Here is a 15,512-nt window from a genome sequence, read left to right as displayed (position 1 = left end):
AATCACAGGTGTTCACTTGATAACCAGAGCCTCAGTTGTTCCAAAATTCCAGCTCTCCTGCTATGTCCTACTCACTCACCCACCTACACAGGTACCCCTTAAAGATTTTTTTTTTAAATATATTTTATTGATTTTTTACAGAGAGGAAGGGAGAGAGATAGAGAGTTAGAAACATCGATGAGAGAGAAACATCGATCAGCCACCTCCTGCACATCTCCTACTGGGGATGTGCCCGCAACCCAGGTACATACCCTTGACCGAATTGAACCTGGGACCTTTCAGTCCGCAGGCCGACGCTCTATCCACTGAGCCAAACAGGTTTTGGCAAAGATTTTTTTATAATGATTTGAGAGAGAGAGAGAGAGAGAGAGAGAGAGAGAGAGAAACATCAATTTTGTTGTTTCACTTATTTATGCATTCATTGGTTGCTTCTTGTAAGTGCCCTGACCTGGGATCAAACAGCAACCTTAGTGTACTGGGACAATGCTCTAACCAGCTGAGCTTCCTGGCCAGGGTTACACAGGTATCCTTTCTACAGCATCAAAGAGTCTGGTCCAATTTAGATCCCACCATTCCCAGCCAAGGAGAGAAGTCTTCCCTTTTTCACTCCCTTAGGCTGTGGTGATATCACTGGTGGGGGAAGAGAAGAGGGAAGAGCAGACTTGGGCAGGAGGAAATACTGAGCTTGGTTTTGTCAAGGTGCCTGTGGGCCACCCAGGGGAAGGTGGTTACAGAGGCAAAAGCCCAAGGGAAGAGTCCAACTTGGATGCAGATGTGGGAGCCATTAGCCTGTGGATGGCAGCGGAAGTTTAGGAAAGATAGAATCCCAATACCTTCTGGAAGGTCACAGGTCTGGGTCCCTGGAGCAGGAGGGGGCCGGAGAATCAGAGGAGGCAGATGGATTTGAAAGGACTTAGCTTGACACGCAGGCAGGCAGGGTAGGGGTCCAGTGGAAAACAAAGGCAGGTGGAACATAGGCAGGGGCAGACACGGCAGTTTGAGCAGCCTAATCACAGAAACCAACCATGCAGGAATAACAAAATGTTTTTAGACTGGGAGTGGGAGGTATGTGGAACTAGGGAGGGGTTGCAACAATAAAGTGAACTAACGCATAGAAACAAGGAAAGTTCAGGTCCATTGCTGGGCAAGAACAATGGAAGGAATCAATCAGGTGGCTACACTACAGGAGTAGATATAGTGCAGGCTTGTAGCAAAAATATACCCCTAGACGACAAGGCTTCATGGGCAACCCATTATTGGGCCCCCTTCCCGTGAGAGGAGTCTGAATCTGCTTGCAATAAATTTTCCACGTTTTTGCTTAAATCTTCTGGTTTGAGATCTCATTCTTTGGCTTCAAGAGATATGACCCCAGGACAAAAACCTCGGCTGCCCATTCCAGTTATCAGATTGTTGGAGGAAAATCAGCCACGCTGATTTTTTTGTCCAGCCAGCCTTATCTGAATCCTGTGACAGCAGCCTGGGAGGGTTAAGCTCTCTGAGATCTCAGCAGGCAGAGGGCCACTGGAGCCCTCAGGCTCCCTCCTGACTTCACCAGCCCAGCTCAGCCTTCTCCTGATGAGAGAATGACCAGTGAAAAGGCCTCAGGATGGGACTTGCTCCTGCTCCTCATCCTCCATTCCTGCCCCAAGAGCTGATTATTTATGGGCTTTAAGCTCCTCCACCCCAGGCATGAGGTTGGTCCCTGAGCCAGGCCCTGGGCCCTGAGGGCTTTAGAAGTGACCAGCGAATGGATGATGAGATGAAGTGGAGCTCTAATCTGTGGGGAGTCCCTGCCCTTGTTGAGCCTCAGGCCCTTGTTCAAGGTAAGAAACATCCAAACCTGTAGAGAATTTGTATGGGTTTATTTGAGCCAAAACAGACAACAATTGCTGGGAAGCAAGATCTCAAATGCTCTGGAGAATGACAGTTTTGCAGTTTCCATTATGCATTTGAAATTAAGGAGGGAAGTAAAGATGATTACGTGAAGGTGAGAGAAAGCCAGGTGGGACAGGATTACAGGACAATTAAAATAGGATTGCAGGACAGATAAGTTAAGTGGGTGGTTACCACTTATTTCAAAGGTGTATTAACCCCGTTGTTACACAAAAACAATGGACAGAGCTTGCTTAAGGCAAAGATAAACCTTTTACTAAAATGTTATAGGCCTGGGCACGACTATCCACCATGACCCCCCCAAGTTAGGAATTTATAATCAGATCACCCTGTGAGATTACTTTCCGTAGAATTCTTTTTTTCCTTCCACACTCTGCTCAGAATCTGGGGTCTGGGTGCTAGGGCCATCTGGACAGCAGGGAGGAAGAGGTCAAGCAATCACCTTGGAGCCAATCCCAAGAATGTCCACCTAAACTGGAAGCTTAATACCAGCAAGATTAGTCACACAAAGATAACAGGAAGATGCTTGACCTGCACAGCTCTGAGCTCCGGGCTGGCGGGAGTGGGGGTGGGAGAAACCAGAGCTTTTCCTGAGTGCCAGCCCATCACATAGGCAATGGCTGCTCACTCATCCTCACAGCTGTGGGAAGGAGGGGCTAGGATTCAGATCTGAGTGTGATTGCAAACCTGGCTTCCTTCACAAAGAGAGGAGAGCGCTGTGAGGGACTCGGGGCATCGGCGCAGATCCAGTGCTTCTTCTCCAGGCCCATTTCTTACCCTGGCCCTCTCAACTTCCTTCTTAGCCACCTAGAAATTCTGCTTGGGCCTCTGTTACCTTTGAACCTTTGCACTTGCTGAACCCTCTCCCTGGAGTGCTGTTCCTCCCACCGTCTTTGTTTGGCAAACATTACTCCTCTGGAAGCCTTTCCCTCACCTCTCTGGGCTTCCACAGAACTACACCACACTCTGGGCTTCCCAATAGCAAAGCCTTAGCAACTTGTTTTCTAATGCCTGGCCGCCATGGCTCAGTGGTTGAGCGTTGACCCATGAACCAGGAGGTCACAGTTCGATTCCTGGTCAGGGCACATGCCCAGGTTGTGGGCTTGATTCCCAGTATGGGGCATGCAGGACCCAGCTGATCAATGATTCTCTCTCATTTCTATCTCCCTTTCCCTCTCCTTTCCTCTCTGAAATCAATTATATATATATATATATATATATATATTTTTTTTTTTTTTTTAAATAAGAGTTATTGGTTCTCGGGTCCACCTGCCCCCACCAGACTGTGCAAGGTATTCAGTTTCCTCCCTGTTGATAGAGACAAGCAGACTGGATGCTCAGAAAGTCTCTGTTGACTGACAGTATGAGTACACGGATTCCTTAACTTCCTGAGTACCTCCTCTCTGCAGGCACTGACCCAGGCTCAGGCAATCTGTCACAAATGACACAGACATGGCCCCTGCTTTCAGATGTATGTTTTGTTAAGGAAAAGCCAGACACTAAACACAGCAGGTATATATCTGTACAAGGGGACTAAAGGGTTGTGATAGCCCTGACCGGTTTGGCTTAGTGCATAGAGCATCGGCCTGCGGACTGAAGGGTCCCAGGTTCGATTCGGGTCAAGGGCATGTACCTTGGTTGCGGGCACATCCCCAGTCGGGGGTGTGCAGGAGGCAGCTGGTCGATGTTTCTCTCTCTCATCGATGTTTCTAACTTTCTATCCCTCTCCCTTCCTCTCTGTAAAAAATCAATAAAATATATTTTTAAAAAATAAAAAAAGGGTTGTGATAAGAAGGTGCCTCACCATCCCTTTGCCGGTCTCTTCTGAAGCCCTGAGGGCCCAGGGCCCTGGCTCAGGGGCCAAACCTCATGCCGGGGGTGGAGGAGCTTAAAGGTGTTCAGAAGTCATTTTAGGAGGAAACTATAGGTTGAAATATAACTGACTAGAGGGGAAAAGGCTGCAGAGGATAAAAGAACCTTCTAGGAACACAAGGAGGGAATTGCTGAAGTTAAGGCCCCAAATGAAAAGTGTGAATAGAGCTCATATATGGAGGTAGAAGGGGAAATAATTTGACTTGTAACCTAAGCAGAGGGATGGCCAAGGCCTCCTATGCCATTAAAGAAGTTTGATTTTTACAACAGATACTATCAGAAAGCATTAAAGCGTTGGTGAGGAGCTGTCATATAACAAGACCTTTTAGATGTTTGTTTTTACTTTTTAAAAAAATGTCCATTGCATAGTAGAACTGATGGCTGAAAGTGTACTGATGAAGAGGATATCTGCAGTTCTCAGAGTATCTCCCTACAACATATATATTAATTATAAAGGGTGGGGGGGAGTAGTAAAGAAACCTGGAAGATGCAATATTAACTAAAAGATCAGTTAACATCATCAGACGGGCAAACCTGACACCATGTGGCTCCTGTTATGATGCACCAAGAAGGACAGAGTATTTATTGCTTTGGGGATATTTGTATCCAAAATGCTCAGCCTCAATCTAGTGATGAGAAAACAGATAAATTCAAAATGAGGGATATTCTACAAAATAACTGGCCCGGCCCCAGCCAGTTTGCTCAGTGGATAGAGAATCGACCTGTGGACTGAAGGGTCCCAGGTTTGATTCCAGTCAAGGGCATATGCCTGGGTTGCAGGCTCGATCCCCAGTAGGGGGTGTGCAGGAGGCAGCCAATCAATGATTCTCTCTCATCATTGATGTTTCTATCTCTCTCCCTCTCCCTTCCTCTCTGAAATCAATAAACAATAAAATAAATAAATAACTGGCCTGTGCTTTGCAAAATTGTCAGTGTCACAAAAGAACCTCCCTTGCTGAATTATCCATCAGTAGGTGACAGAATTAAAGGTAACATATACATAGAATGGAATATTGTACAGCAATTAAAAAGTATGAACTAGATTTCAACAGATTAATATGGAAATATTTCAGAAACCGTGTTCTCATGGTAAGGCACATGGCATATGACAACTACACCTATCTACTTAGCAGAAAATAAAAAGTTTGATGCCATACTGTGTTGACAAGGCTATGAGGAAATGGACACTCATATTTTGCTGGTGGGGGCTACATTGACACAACCCCTGTAAAGTTAAAGTCCATATTAGAAAATTAGAAACCCACATACTCCTCTTCTGGAATTCAAGTATAATATTCTACTATGTACAAGATTATTCATTGTAACATTATTTGTCATTTTTAAAAATATATTTTTATTGATTTCAGAGAGGAAGCGAGAGGGAGAGAGAGATAGAAATGTCAATGATGAGAGAGAATCATGGATCAGCTGCCTCCTGCACACCCGCTACTGGGGATCCAGCCTGCAACTGGGGCATGTGCCCTGACCCCTGACAACGGGGAGTCTAACCATGACCTACTGGCTCATAGGTCGATGCTCAACCATTGAGCAACACTGGCTGGGCTATTTGTCATTTTTTTAAAAAGGAAATAATGCAGGTGTTCATGATTGAGACCCCTCCACCAATATTTCCATCCCACACCACATCTGGTAAGAGAAGGAAGGGGAAAGAAACTTGTTTTCCACCAGAAGCCTGCTAAGGTCACCCATCAATTGCTGCCCACCTTCCCTCCGCCGATCCCCTGGTCCCCTTGTGATGCAAGAATGATGAACTTAGCCCCAGACTAAGGGATTGATTTATACTCCCTACTTGCTGGTGAATTTCAAGCTAGTCCCAGTCCTTCTTTGGTTCTCTCAACAGGAATGATGACTCAATGAGGCATGTCCCCCTACCACCCGCTCTACCCCAGGACTGACTCACCCCACCCTCGGCAACCCACTCATCCCCAAATTATTTACAAGACACAAGACACATGTGGATCTCTCTATCTGAATAGACTGCCACAGCATAAGAACCAGGGCATTGTGAAGTCTGCTAATTGAGAGAGCTGAGCTGGACTGAGCCCAGGTCACCCAGGGTGGGTGCAGGTAAGGAAAATGTCCAGGGATCAGTAGTGGAAGCAGTTCAGTCAAGGAGCCAGAGTTGCAGCATCAGAGCCAGGCTGAGCAGGAGAGGCCCAATCCCATGGAGCATGGCCCTAGAAGTCATGGCCAAGGCATAGAACCTCGCCACCTCTTCATTGGGGTTGCCCTGGGCCGGCTCAAACCACATCTGGATGCAGCGGCCACTCCCTCGGCTGTATTGGCTGACCTGGTAGGAGTGACTCCAGAGGCCCTCACACAGGGCTGCAGGAGTGGGGAAGTGGGACTCAAATGTGCGACAGACGGCCTGAGCTGGACACTTGTTAGATCCTGCAGGGGGAGAGAGGGTAGACACGGACATCCAGCCCTGCTTACCTGAGAGATGTTCAGGCAATCCCAGTCCTCAAACCGCCTTTGCCCAAACCCCACCTCCATCTCCCCACCCACCCAGCCCTCACCTGAGGTCCAGTTCCAGCCCTTGTGCCAGTCACTCTTGCAGGTGTAGGAGGTGCGGCAGTCTTCCCACCAGCTCTCACAGTCCTCTTTGCACAGGGGCACGTTCCGGAAACGCTCTCTGCGCCAGCTGTCGTTCACCTGGGTGGGAGGTAATATGAGAAGGTTCCTCACCCAGGCCTGTTGGCAGCCACAGCTTTGACTGAGCTGGAGGGCAGCCTGCTGGGGTGGAGTGGGGTGGGGTGAGGTGAGGACACCCCTGTACCTGCTGGATCCAGGGCCCCAGGTTGGGGGAGCACTCATAGAGACAGGTGTCCTGGATGAAGTGGCGCTTGCAGGCGGGCTCCATCTTGCCACAGTGGTCCCAGTTGAAGTTATACAGGAGGGAGGTGTCCTTGTGCAGCTCCTGGCTGGTGCTGACAGAGCAGCAGGCATTCTTCCTCCAGGGAGTGCACTGGGGTGGGAGGACACAGCACTAAGTCCCCCCTGTTGCCAACGTCTGCCACCTCCAGCCTCTCCCCATTTGGTTCTTGCTCTCCAGCCCCAGGTAGGTTGTTCTAGAAACGCTCACTGTGAGGACCTCTCTGTTCTTGGCCTTCAGGACTCCCATCTTGGGGGACACTCAATTGCAACAGTGTGATTAGGGGGTTGTGGGAGCCTGGGAGAAACTCTGTCTTGGGAGGACAAAAAACTTTCATTTATACAGGCTTTAACACTTTAAAAAGTTCTTAAATTTATTCATTAAAAAAGTATTACTGAGTAGCTACTCTATGCCAGCCACTGTTGTAGACGGAGTACAGCAGACAAGAAAACAGACAGAAATATGTGTTCATGGATCTTATATTCTGGTCGGGGGAGACAGATAGGAAGTCACTAAAGGAGAACAAATATGATATGAAAAGATATATCAATTATATAGGGACGTTTACAGCAGGGAATGAGTATGTGGAGAACGGGGTGATTGTTGAAATTTAAAATACTAGTAAGGTGGTTTGAAAAGCCTCATTGCAAGGTGACCTTTTCAGTAAAGGAGGAAAGACAGTGAGCGATGCAATAATATATATTTGTTGTTGTTGTTGTTAATCCTCACCTGACGATATATTTTCTATTGATTTTTAGAGAGAGTGAGAAACATTGATGTGAGAGAGACACATGGATTGGTTGCCTTCCACATGGGCCCAGACTCAGGATGGAGCCTGCAACCGAGATACGTGCCCTTGATCAGAATCGAACCCGGGACCCTTCAGTTCACAGGAATAAAATATATTTTTGAATAACCATATTCTTGGCAAGAAATAAGGTCTGTGTCCCCGCTGTGGTTAGGCCAGTACCAGACATAATGGGCCCACAGAAACATTTGCTAAAAGAAGCAAATGAAAGACATTTATGATTTCCTAATCTAAACTGAACTTCATCTTAGAAATAGACACATCATAGTTTAGCATGTTTTTAATATAGACCCAATTTTCCAGGACAAGAAAACCATGAAATGGAAGGCTGTACTATATGTTTTGCATTATTGGAGCTAATTACCATTTTAGAAAATGGCCTCCGCTGGTGTGGCTCAGTTGGTTGAGCATTTTCCCATGCACCAAAAGGTCACCAGTTGGATTCCCAGTCAGGGCACATATCTGGGTTGTTGTGGGCTCAACCCCATAGGGATGTGCAGGAGGCAGCAATCAATGTCTGTCTCTGTCTCTGTCTGTCTCTCTCTCTCTCTCCCTTTCTCTTCCTTTCTCTCTAAAATCAATAAAAACATATAAAAAATAGGAAATAGTCATCAATGGCAACACGTCATAGCCTTTAAGTTGCCAATAGAATACACCTGCACAAATCTTCACTTGCAGCTGCCCCATTCAGAGTGATTTTCTGAATAAAGAAACATATGCTGTTTCACAAGGACTTCTAATGTAGCCATACCAGAGAATTGACATATGAAATGTAGGTTTTTGTTGTTTTTTTATAAATTGCTTTCTTCTTGCTGCTTCTTCGCATTATAGGTAATCACCTTGATATTTTTAAATTAAATGTGCAAATAGATTCTAGTAGCTTTGAACTTCATTCCAGGATAGAAAAGAAAGTCTAAATACTTTTTCCTAAAAAGGAACTATGGAAACTAATAGGGATGCAACCAAGTGGCATAATTTTTTATAGAATGTGTGAAGGTACTGTACCTCTGTCCTGTGTCGCAGTCATAAGAGGCCTTCTCCTTTGTCCCTAGCACTCCATGGGACGAGCACATAGTCAGAGTAGGAAAACCATCCTCCCCCAAACCCCTGGAGGTGTCTGCCCGTCCTACCCCACCATGAGGGCTAGTCATGTCCAGGTCCTCTGTGTGTCCATAGGCTCCTCTGGGCCTCAGTTTCCTCATTTGTGTCATGAGGAAAAGTCATCTGCCTACCTCAGAGGACCACCACACAAATGGACAGAAAGCACAGGACACCTGGTAGGTAGGTATTCAGTAAGTGATCATTGCATGTGATTGCTGACATGGTATCCTGTTCTGAAGAGGCCACCCCGAAAATCACCTAAACCACTCCCCGATCTTTACCTTCTCAGCAGTAATCAGAACATGGGGTGTCTGGCCCCTCAACCCTTCCCGCACCACCCTAAGGTCCTCTTCCCTGTCAGAACCAGTCCCCTCCCCAACCACAGCCACACTGCAGCCATACCTGGCCATGCAGCTTGTCCTCAGGGCCTGGCTTTGTCTTGTGGTGTTTGGCGTCCATGCAGACGTTGAGCAGGTCTGTCCTGTCTCTGGCACTGCACACGGAGGCTGAAAACCAGGCCAGCAGCAGCAGAGGGGGCATCAGTTTCCAGGCCATGTCTTTCTGTCCCTGCAGAGGAAGCTGTGGTTAGGGAGAGCGAGGCCTGAGGGGAGAGAGCCCATGCCGGGCGCTCCCTTCACCCCTCCTCAGTCTCCCCATCTGCACAGTGAAGAATGGGGCCAGACCCTGTTCCTTCAGTGCTGGGTCCTGGGGCTGCCTGACACTGAGATAGATGGGTGCTCCTCACCCCCTTCTTGAAGGGTTCAGAGGGAGATCTGGGTTTAGTAGGTGGCTCCTCAGGGACAGCACCCAAGTTGGAGAAGAATGCTTGAACCCACACGTTCTCTCTGGATTTTACCTTTAAAAAAAGTAATTAAATGGTTTAGGTCCCTACTTCCTGGAAAGGGCCAGGGACCCACAGCACCCTTATGCTGTGTTCAGCAAGTGCCCTGCCATTAGACCCTGGATCACCTGGGTTCCCATGGCAGCTTAGGAACCCTGTTTGCCTGGGGAAGGCAGTGGCCCAGCTCTGCTGGGTTCTCCACATCAGCCTGAGGATCAAGGGATGTAACACAAACAGGACTGTGTTTGGTTTAATGGTACAGAAATGGAAGTGGTGTTTTTTTAATATTTAAAAAAGAAAAGTTTTTATTGATTGTTAGAAAGAGGAAGGGAGAGGGAGAGAGAGAAACATCAATTGGCTGCCTCCTGCACAACCCCTACTGGGGATCGATCCCACAACCCGGGCATGTGCCCTGACCAGAATCATGCAGCAACCTCTTGGTGCATGGGATGATGCCCAACCAAATGAGCCACACCAGCCAGGGCAAGAGTGGTGGCTTTCAAACAGCTTTGCTCCCTCAGATTTCTTCCTTCCCCATTTCCTGAAAGCCTTTCCTCCCTCCACCCCATCGGGACTCTGGCCCCTCAGCTCTCTGAGAGCTGGACTAATGCCCCAGATCGCCACCTGACTCCTCAGAAAATAAATGCAGAGACCCTTGGACTGACCAGAAGGACAACATAAAAGTCTCCCGTGTTAAAGGAGCCTACCCGACAGGCACTGAGTGGCATGGGCGGCCCCTGGAAAAAGTGACAGCCCCTTGTCTGTCCATGACTGCCCGCCACCCACCCCACCCATTACAGATCTGTTTCTTTGGGCTTAGTCCCTGAAGTACTAAGAGTTAATAGTGAAGACCCATTCCTCTCCCTCACCATTCCCTCATGCAGTTGATCACCAAGCCCTGGCAAGGGTCCCTCCAAAAACCTTTCCAGAATTCACTTCCCCTGGCTCTGTGTTTGGGGTCAGTTCACTCCTCCAATTTCTTCCCCTTCAAGTCATCTTTCCCACAGGAGCCAGGGGGATCTTTCTAAAGAAAGACGTGCCCCTCCCCTCCCCACACACCCACCAAGTCCCCCCAGTGCCCTGTCACCCTTCCCTCCTGAGGGCATCTTGCCTGAGCCTCCTCTGCTGCTGGGAGCACACTCAGCTGTGTCTGGACTGGCCTCTCTCAGGGCTGCAACAGCTCCAGGACCCTGGACTCCCCAGTGGTCTCTGTCCTCAGGGCAGGATGACTGTAGAGCTCTGAATGTGCTTACGCAGAATGTACCCTGCGGTTAGCAATTTCTGCTTCCAGCTCCTTCCTTCCTTTCCAGATCCCACTGTTTTCAAGGCTCCTTTAGTCTGACAAGTTAGCCAATCTTGTTTGATTTCATCTCCCTTTTCTTTTTTTAATAAAGACTTTTAAAAAATATATTATTTTATTGATTTCTGAGAGGATGGAGAGGGAGAGAGAGATAGAAACATCAATGATGAGAGAGAATCATTGATTGACTGCCTCCTGCACATCTCCTCCTGGGTATCGAGCCCATAACCCGTGCATGTGTCCTTGACAGGAATAGAATCTGGGACCCTTCAATCTGCAGGCCGACGCTCTATCCACTGAGCCAAACAGGTCAGGGCTGATTTCATGTCTTTATTTGTTAATTTGCTCATTCCAGAATCCACACATTCAACATTCATGAAAATTTAGAGAAACACTCAATTCCTTGGGGAATCTGATTTTTGAGGTTCCACAAGTGGTTTTAGGATAAAGTTAACTTGAGGGGCATGGGGCAAGGTGGGGAAGAACCCAGACTTTAGGGTCAGGCCATGGGATCCAATAACAGCTCCAGCCCTCTCACAACCTTGGAAATGTCACAAACCTTGCCGAGATCTTGTTGGCTCACCAGAAAATGGCTGAGAATATATCTGGAAAAGCCGGACACGTATGAAGTAGGCTTAAATGCCAATTATCATGTTAATTTGTGAGCATCGAGGTGGACATAAGTAGAAGGTGAGGTACAGAAGTCAAAGGTCACAGAAAAAATTGTCTCGGATCTGATTAAATATAATATTTCACCATATAACATTACTTTAAAAATAATTAAGCAATTTTTAAAAAATATGTTTTTATTGAATTTTGACAGAGGAAGGGAGAGGGAAAGGGAGAGAGAGAGAGAGAGAGAGAGAGAGAGAGAGAAACATCGATGTGAAAGAGAAACATTGATCAGATGCCTCCTGCAGGAGCCCCTGACCTTTTGGTGCATGGGATGATGCTCAACCAACTAAGCCACACTGGCTAGGGCCATAATTAAGCAATTTTTGATAACCTTTAAAAATTGTGGTAAAATACACATTATGTAAAATGTACCATCCTAACCATTTTTAAGTGTACAGTTCAGTATCGTTAAGTACATTCATATTGTTGTGCAACCAATCCTGGGACTTTTTCATCTTGTAACACTAGAACTCTATTCCCACTAAGCAATTACCCATATCCTCCTTCCCCCAGTCCTTGGCAACCACCATTTGACTTTCTGTCTCTATGACCTTGACTACTTTAGATATCTTCTATAAGTGACATCATTCAGTATTTGCCATTTTGTGAGTGGCTTCTTTGACTTAGCATAACCTCCTCAAAGTTTATTCATGTGTTAGAATTTCATTCTTTTTTATAGCTGAATAGTATTTAATTGTATGTATACAATGTATTTTATTTATCCACTTATTCATAAATGTAGACTTGGGTTGCTTCCACCTCTTTGTATTGTGAAGAATGCAGCTATAAGCATGGGTGTACAAATATCTCTACAGGACCCTTTGGGTGCATACATAGAAGTGGAAGAGCTGGATCATGTGCTAATTCTATTTTTAATATTGAGGAACTGTCAGACTGCTGCAGAATTTTACATTTCCATCAATAGTGTAAAGAGTTCCAATTTCTTTTCATCTTCACCAACACTTGTTATTTTCTGTTGAAGTGGGGGGCGGGGGGGAGAATAGAAGCCATCCTAGTATGTGTGAGGTAAAATCTCACTGTGCGTTTGATTTGCATTTTCCTAATGATTAGTGGCATCCAACAGATTTTCATATGCTTTTTGGTCGTTTGTGTATCTTCTTTTAAGGAATGTTGTTTCCCCATTTTAAAATTGGGTTTTTTGTTATTGAGTCGAAGGATTAGGCTCTTATCAGATAAATGATCTGCAGTATTTTCTCCTGTTCTGTAGGTTGCCTTTTTATTCTAATTGTTCATTGATGCACAGAAATTTTTAATTTTGATGTACTTCAATTTAACTCTTTTTTTGTTGTTGTTGTTGCCTGTGGTTTTGCTCTCATATCCAAGAAATCAATGCCTAATACCATGCCATAAAGCTCTTGCCCTATATTTTCTTAAGGAGTTTTAATGGTTTGGGCTTTTATAATGAGGTTTTTGACCCATTTTGAGTTAAATTTTGTAGATAGAGTAAAATAAGGGCTGAAAGTAATTTTTTTTTTTTGCATGTGAACATCCAGGTGTGTGCCAGCATCATATTTTGAAAATACTATTCTTTGAATTGTCATTTATTCCATTGAATTGTTTTGACACCATTGTCAAAAACCTGGACTCTAAGTTCTATTCCATTGATGTGTATATCTATCCTCATGCTACTACCACACTGTCCTGACAATTGAAGTTTTGTAATAAGTTTTGAAATTGGAAAGTGTGCGTCATCCAATTTGGTGCTTTCTTAAGATTGTTTGAGCTATCATGGGTCTCTGGCATGTCCATATAGATTTTAGGCTCATATTGTCTATTTCTCAAAAAAAAAAAAAAAAGTCAGCTGGAAAGGATTGATTTGAATCTTTAGAATAATTTGAGGAGAATTGCCTCTTAACAAAAGTGTCCTCTGATTAATAAACATGGAATGTCTTTCCATTTATTAGGTTTTTAACTTCTTTTAACAATGTTATTAGTTTTCAGTGTACAGTCTTTTACTTTGTTAAATGTATTTCAATGTGTTTTGTTCTTTTTTATGCTATTGTAAATGGGATTCTAAAATTTATTGTTGTATTTTTCATTGCTAGTATAGAGATATACAATTTATTTTTTTATATAGATCTGGTGTCCTATAAACTTGCTAAACTCACCTTTTAGTAATACAATGTTTTGTAGGTTCCTTAGGGTTTTTTATATACAATGTCATTCCATCTGTGAATAGAAATAGTTTTATTTCTGGTTTTCAATCTGGATGACTTTTATTTCTTTTTCTTGACTAATAGCCCTAGCTAGAACCTTCAGTAAAATGTTGAATAAACATGATGAGAGTGGATATATGGGTCTTATTCCTGATCTCAGGAGGAAAGCCTTTTGGTATTAAGTATGATGTTAGTGGTGGCTTTTTGTTTGTTGGTTGGTTGGGTTTTAGAGAGAGAAGCGAGAGGTAGAAAGAAAGAAACATGGATGTAAGAGCAAAACATCAATCAGCTGCCTCCTGCATGCCCCCTAATGGGGATTGAACCCGCAATCTGGGCATGTGCCCTTGGCCGGAATCTAACCTGGGACCCTTCAGTCCACAGGCCGATGCTCTATCCACTGAGCCAAACTGGCTAGGGTCCTCCTCTCCTTTTTTAATGATAAGTTTGTGAATGATTGGTATTATTTTTTAATTTTATTTTTCAATTATCATTTCCATTCAATATTATTTTGCATTAGTTTCAGTTTTATAGCATAGTGGTTAGGTAATCACATACTTTACAAAGTGTTCCCCCTCATTTTTCCAGTACCGGCAGCATACATAGTATAGTATTATTTAGTATATTTTCTATGCTGTGTTTTCTATCTGCGTGACTATTTTGTGGCTACCAATTTGTACTTCTGAATCCCTTTACCTTTTTACCCAGACCCCAACCCCACTCCCCTCTGGCAACCATCAGTCTGTTCCCTGTGCCTATAAGTCGGTTTCAATTTTGTTTATTCATTTCTTTTGTTCTTTAGATTCCACATATAAGTGAAATCATATGGTATTTGTCTTTCTCTGACTGATTTATTTAACTCCACATGATACTCTCTAGGTCCACCATGTCATTGCAAATGGTAAGATTACATTCTTTTTTGTGACCAAGTAATATTCCATTTATTTATATGTACCACAATTTTTTTATCAACTCTTTTATTGATGGGCACTTGCATTAGTTCCATATCTTGGCTTTAGAAATAACACTGCAGTTAACATAGCAGAGCATATATTCTTTCAAATTACTGTTTTTGGTTTCTTTGGATATATACCTAAGAGTGGAATTGCTGGGTCAAAGGCAGTTCCATTTTTTATTTTTTAAGGACCCTCCATACTGTTTTCTATGTCCTCTTTGGAGAAGTGTCTATTCAGGTATATGTATATGTATATGTATATGTATATGTATATGTATATGTATATGTGTATATATACGTATATATATAATGTATATATATATAATGTATATGTATATATATATATATATAATTTTTTTATTGATTTCAGAGGGGAAGGGAGGAGAGATAGAAACATCAATGATGAGAGCGAATCCTTGATCAGCTGCCTCCTGCACGCCCCCTACTGGCAGCCCAAAACCTGGGTATATGCCCTGACCAGGAATTGAACCCGGATCTCCTGGTTCATACGTTGATGCTCAACCACTGAGCCATGCTGGCCAAGCCTCTGCCCATTTTTAAATTGGATTATTTAGGAGTTTTTTGATGTTAAGTTGCATGAGTTCTTTATACATTTTGGATAGTAACCCATTTTCAGATCTATCATTGGTGAATATCTTCTTCCATTTAGTAAGCTGTCTTTTCACTTTGCCACTGATTTCCTTTGCTGTACAAAAACTTTTAGCTTAATGTAGTCCCATTTGTTTATTTTTTCTTTTGTTTCCCTTGATATATCAGGGAAAAATATTGCTAAGAGAAATGTCAGAGATTTTATTGCCAATGTTTTATTCTAGGAGTTTTATGGTTTTGAGTCTTACATTTAAGTCTTTTTTTCCTTTTTATTGATTTATTGGTGTGATACTGGATAACAAAATTATACAGGTTTCAGATGCACAATTCTAAAACACATCATCTGTACACTGGGTGGTGTGTTTACTACCCCACGTCAAGTCTCCTT

General features: G+C 44.2%; 2 protein-coding genes across 3 annotated transcripts in view; one reads left to right on the top strand and one right to left on the bottom strand.

The window, feature by feature from the left end:
• Positions 1-15,512, top strand: part of ANAPC15 (anaphase promoting complex subunit 15) — an 88,068-nt gene that overhangs the window by 29,837 nt on the left and 42,719 nt on the right. The window lies entirely within an intron of this gene.
• LOC139017302 (folate receptor beta-like) lies at positions 5,115-9,134 on the bottom strand. The gene is made up of 4 exons (XM_070425539.1): positions 8,973-9,134; positions 6,566-6,754; positions 6,306-6,441; positions 5,115-6,177 (listed from the first exon to the last, which is right to left on the bottom strand). Exons 1-4 carry the CDS (start codon positions 9,123-9,125, stop codon positions 5,891-5,893), a joined length of 765 nt encoding a protein of 254 aa, XP_070281640.1. The 5' UTR covers positions 9,126-9,134; the 3' UTR covers positions 5,115-5,890.

This window comes from Myotis yumanensis, unplaced genomic scaffold (assembly GCF_028538775.1).
Source record: "Myotis yumanensis isolate MYYU_CA2020_CCGP unplaced genomic scaffold, mMyoYum1.0.hap1 SCAF_10, whole genome shotgun sequence".
NCBI lineage: Eukaryota > Metazoa > Chordata > Mammalia > Chiroptera > Vespertilionidae > Myotis > Myotis yumanensis.
The sequence above is the reverse complement of the archived record's forward strand: the minus strand, read 5'-3'. Positions and strand labels throughout refer to the sequence as shown.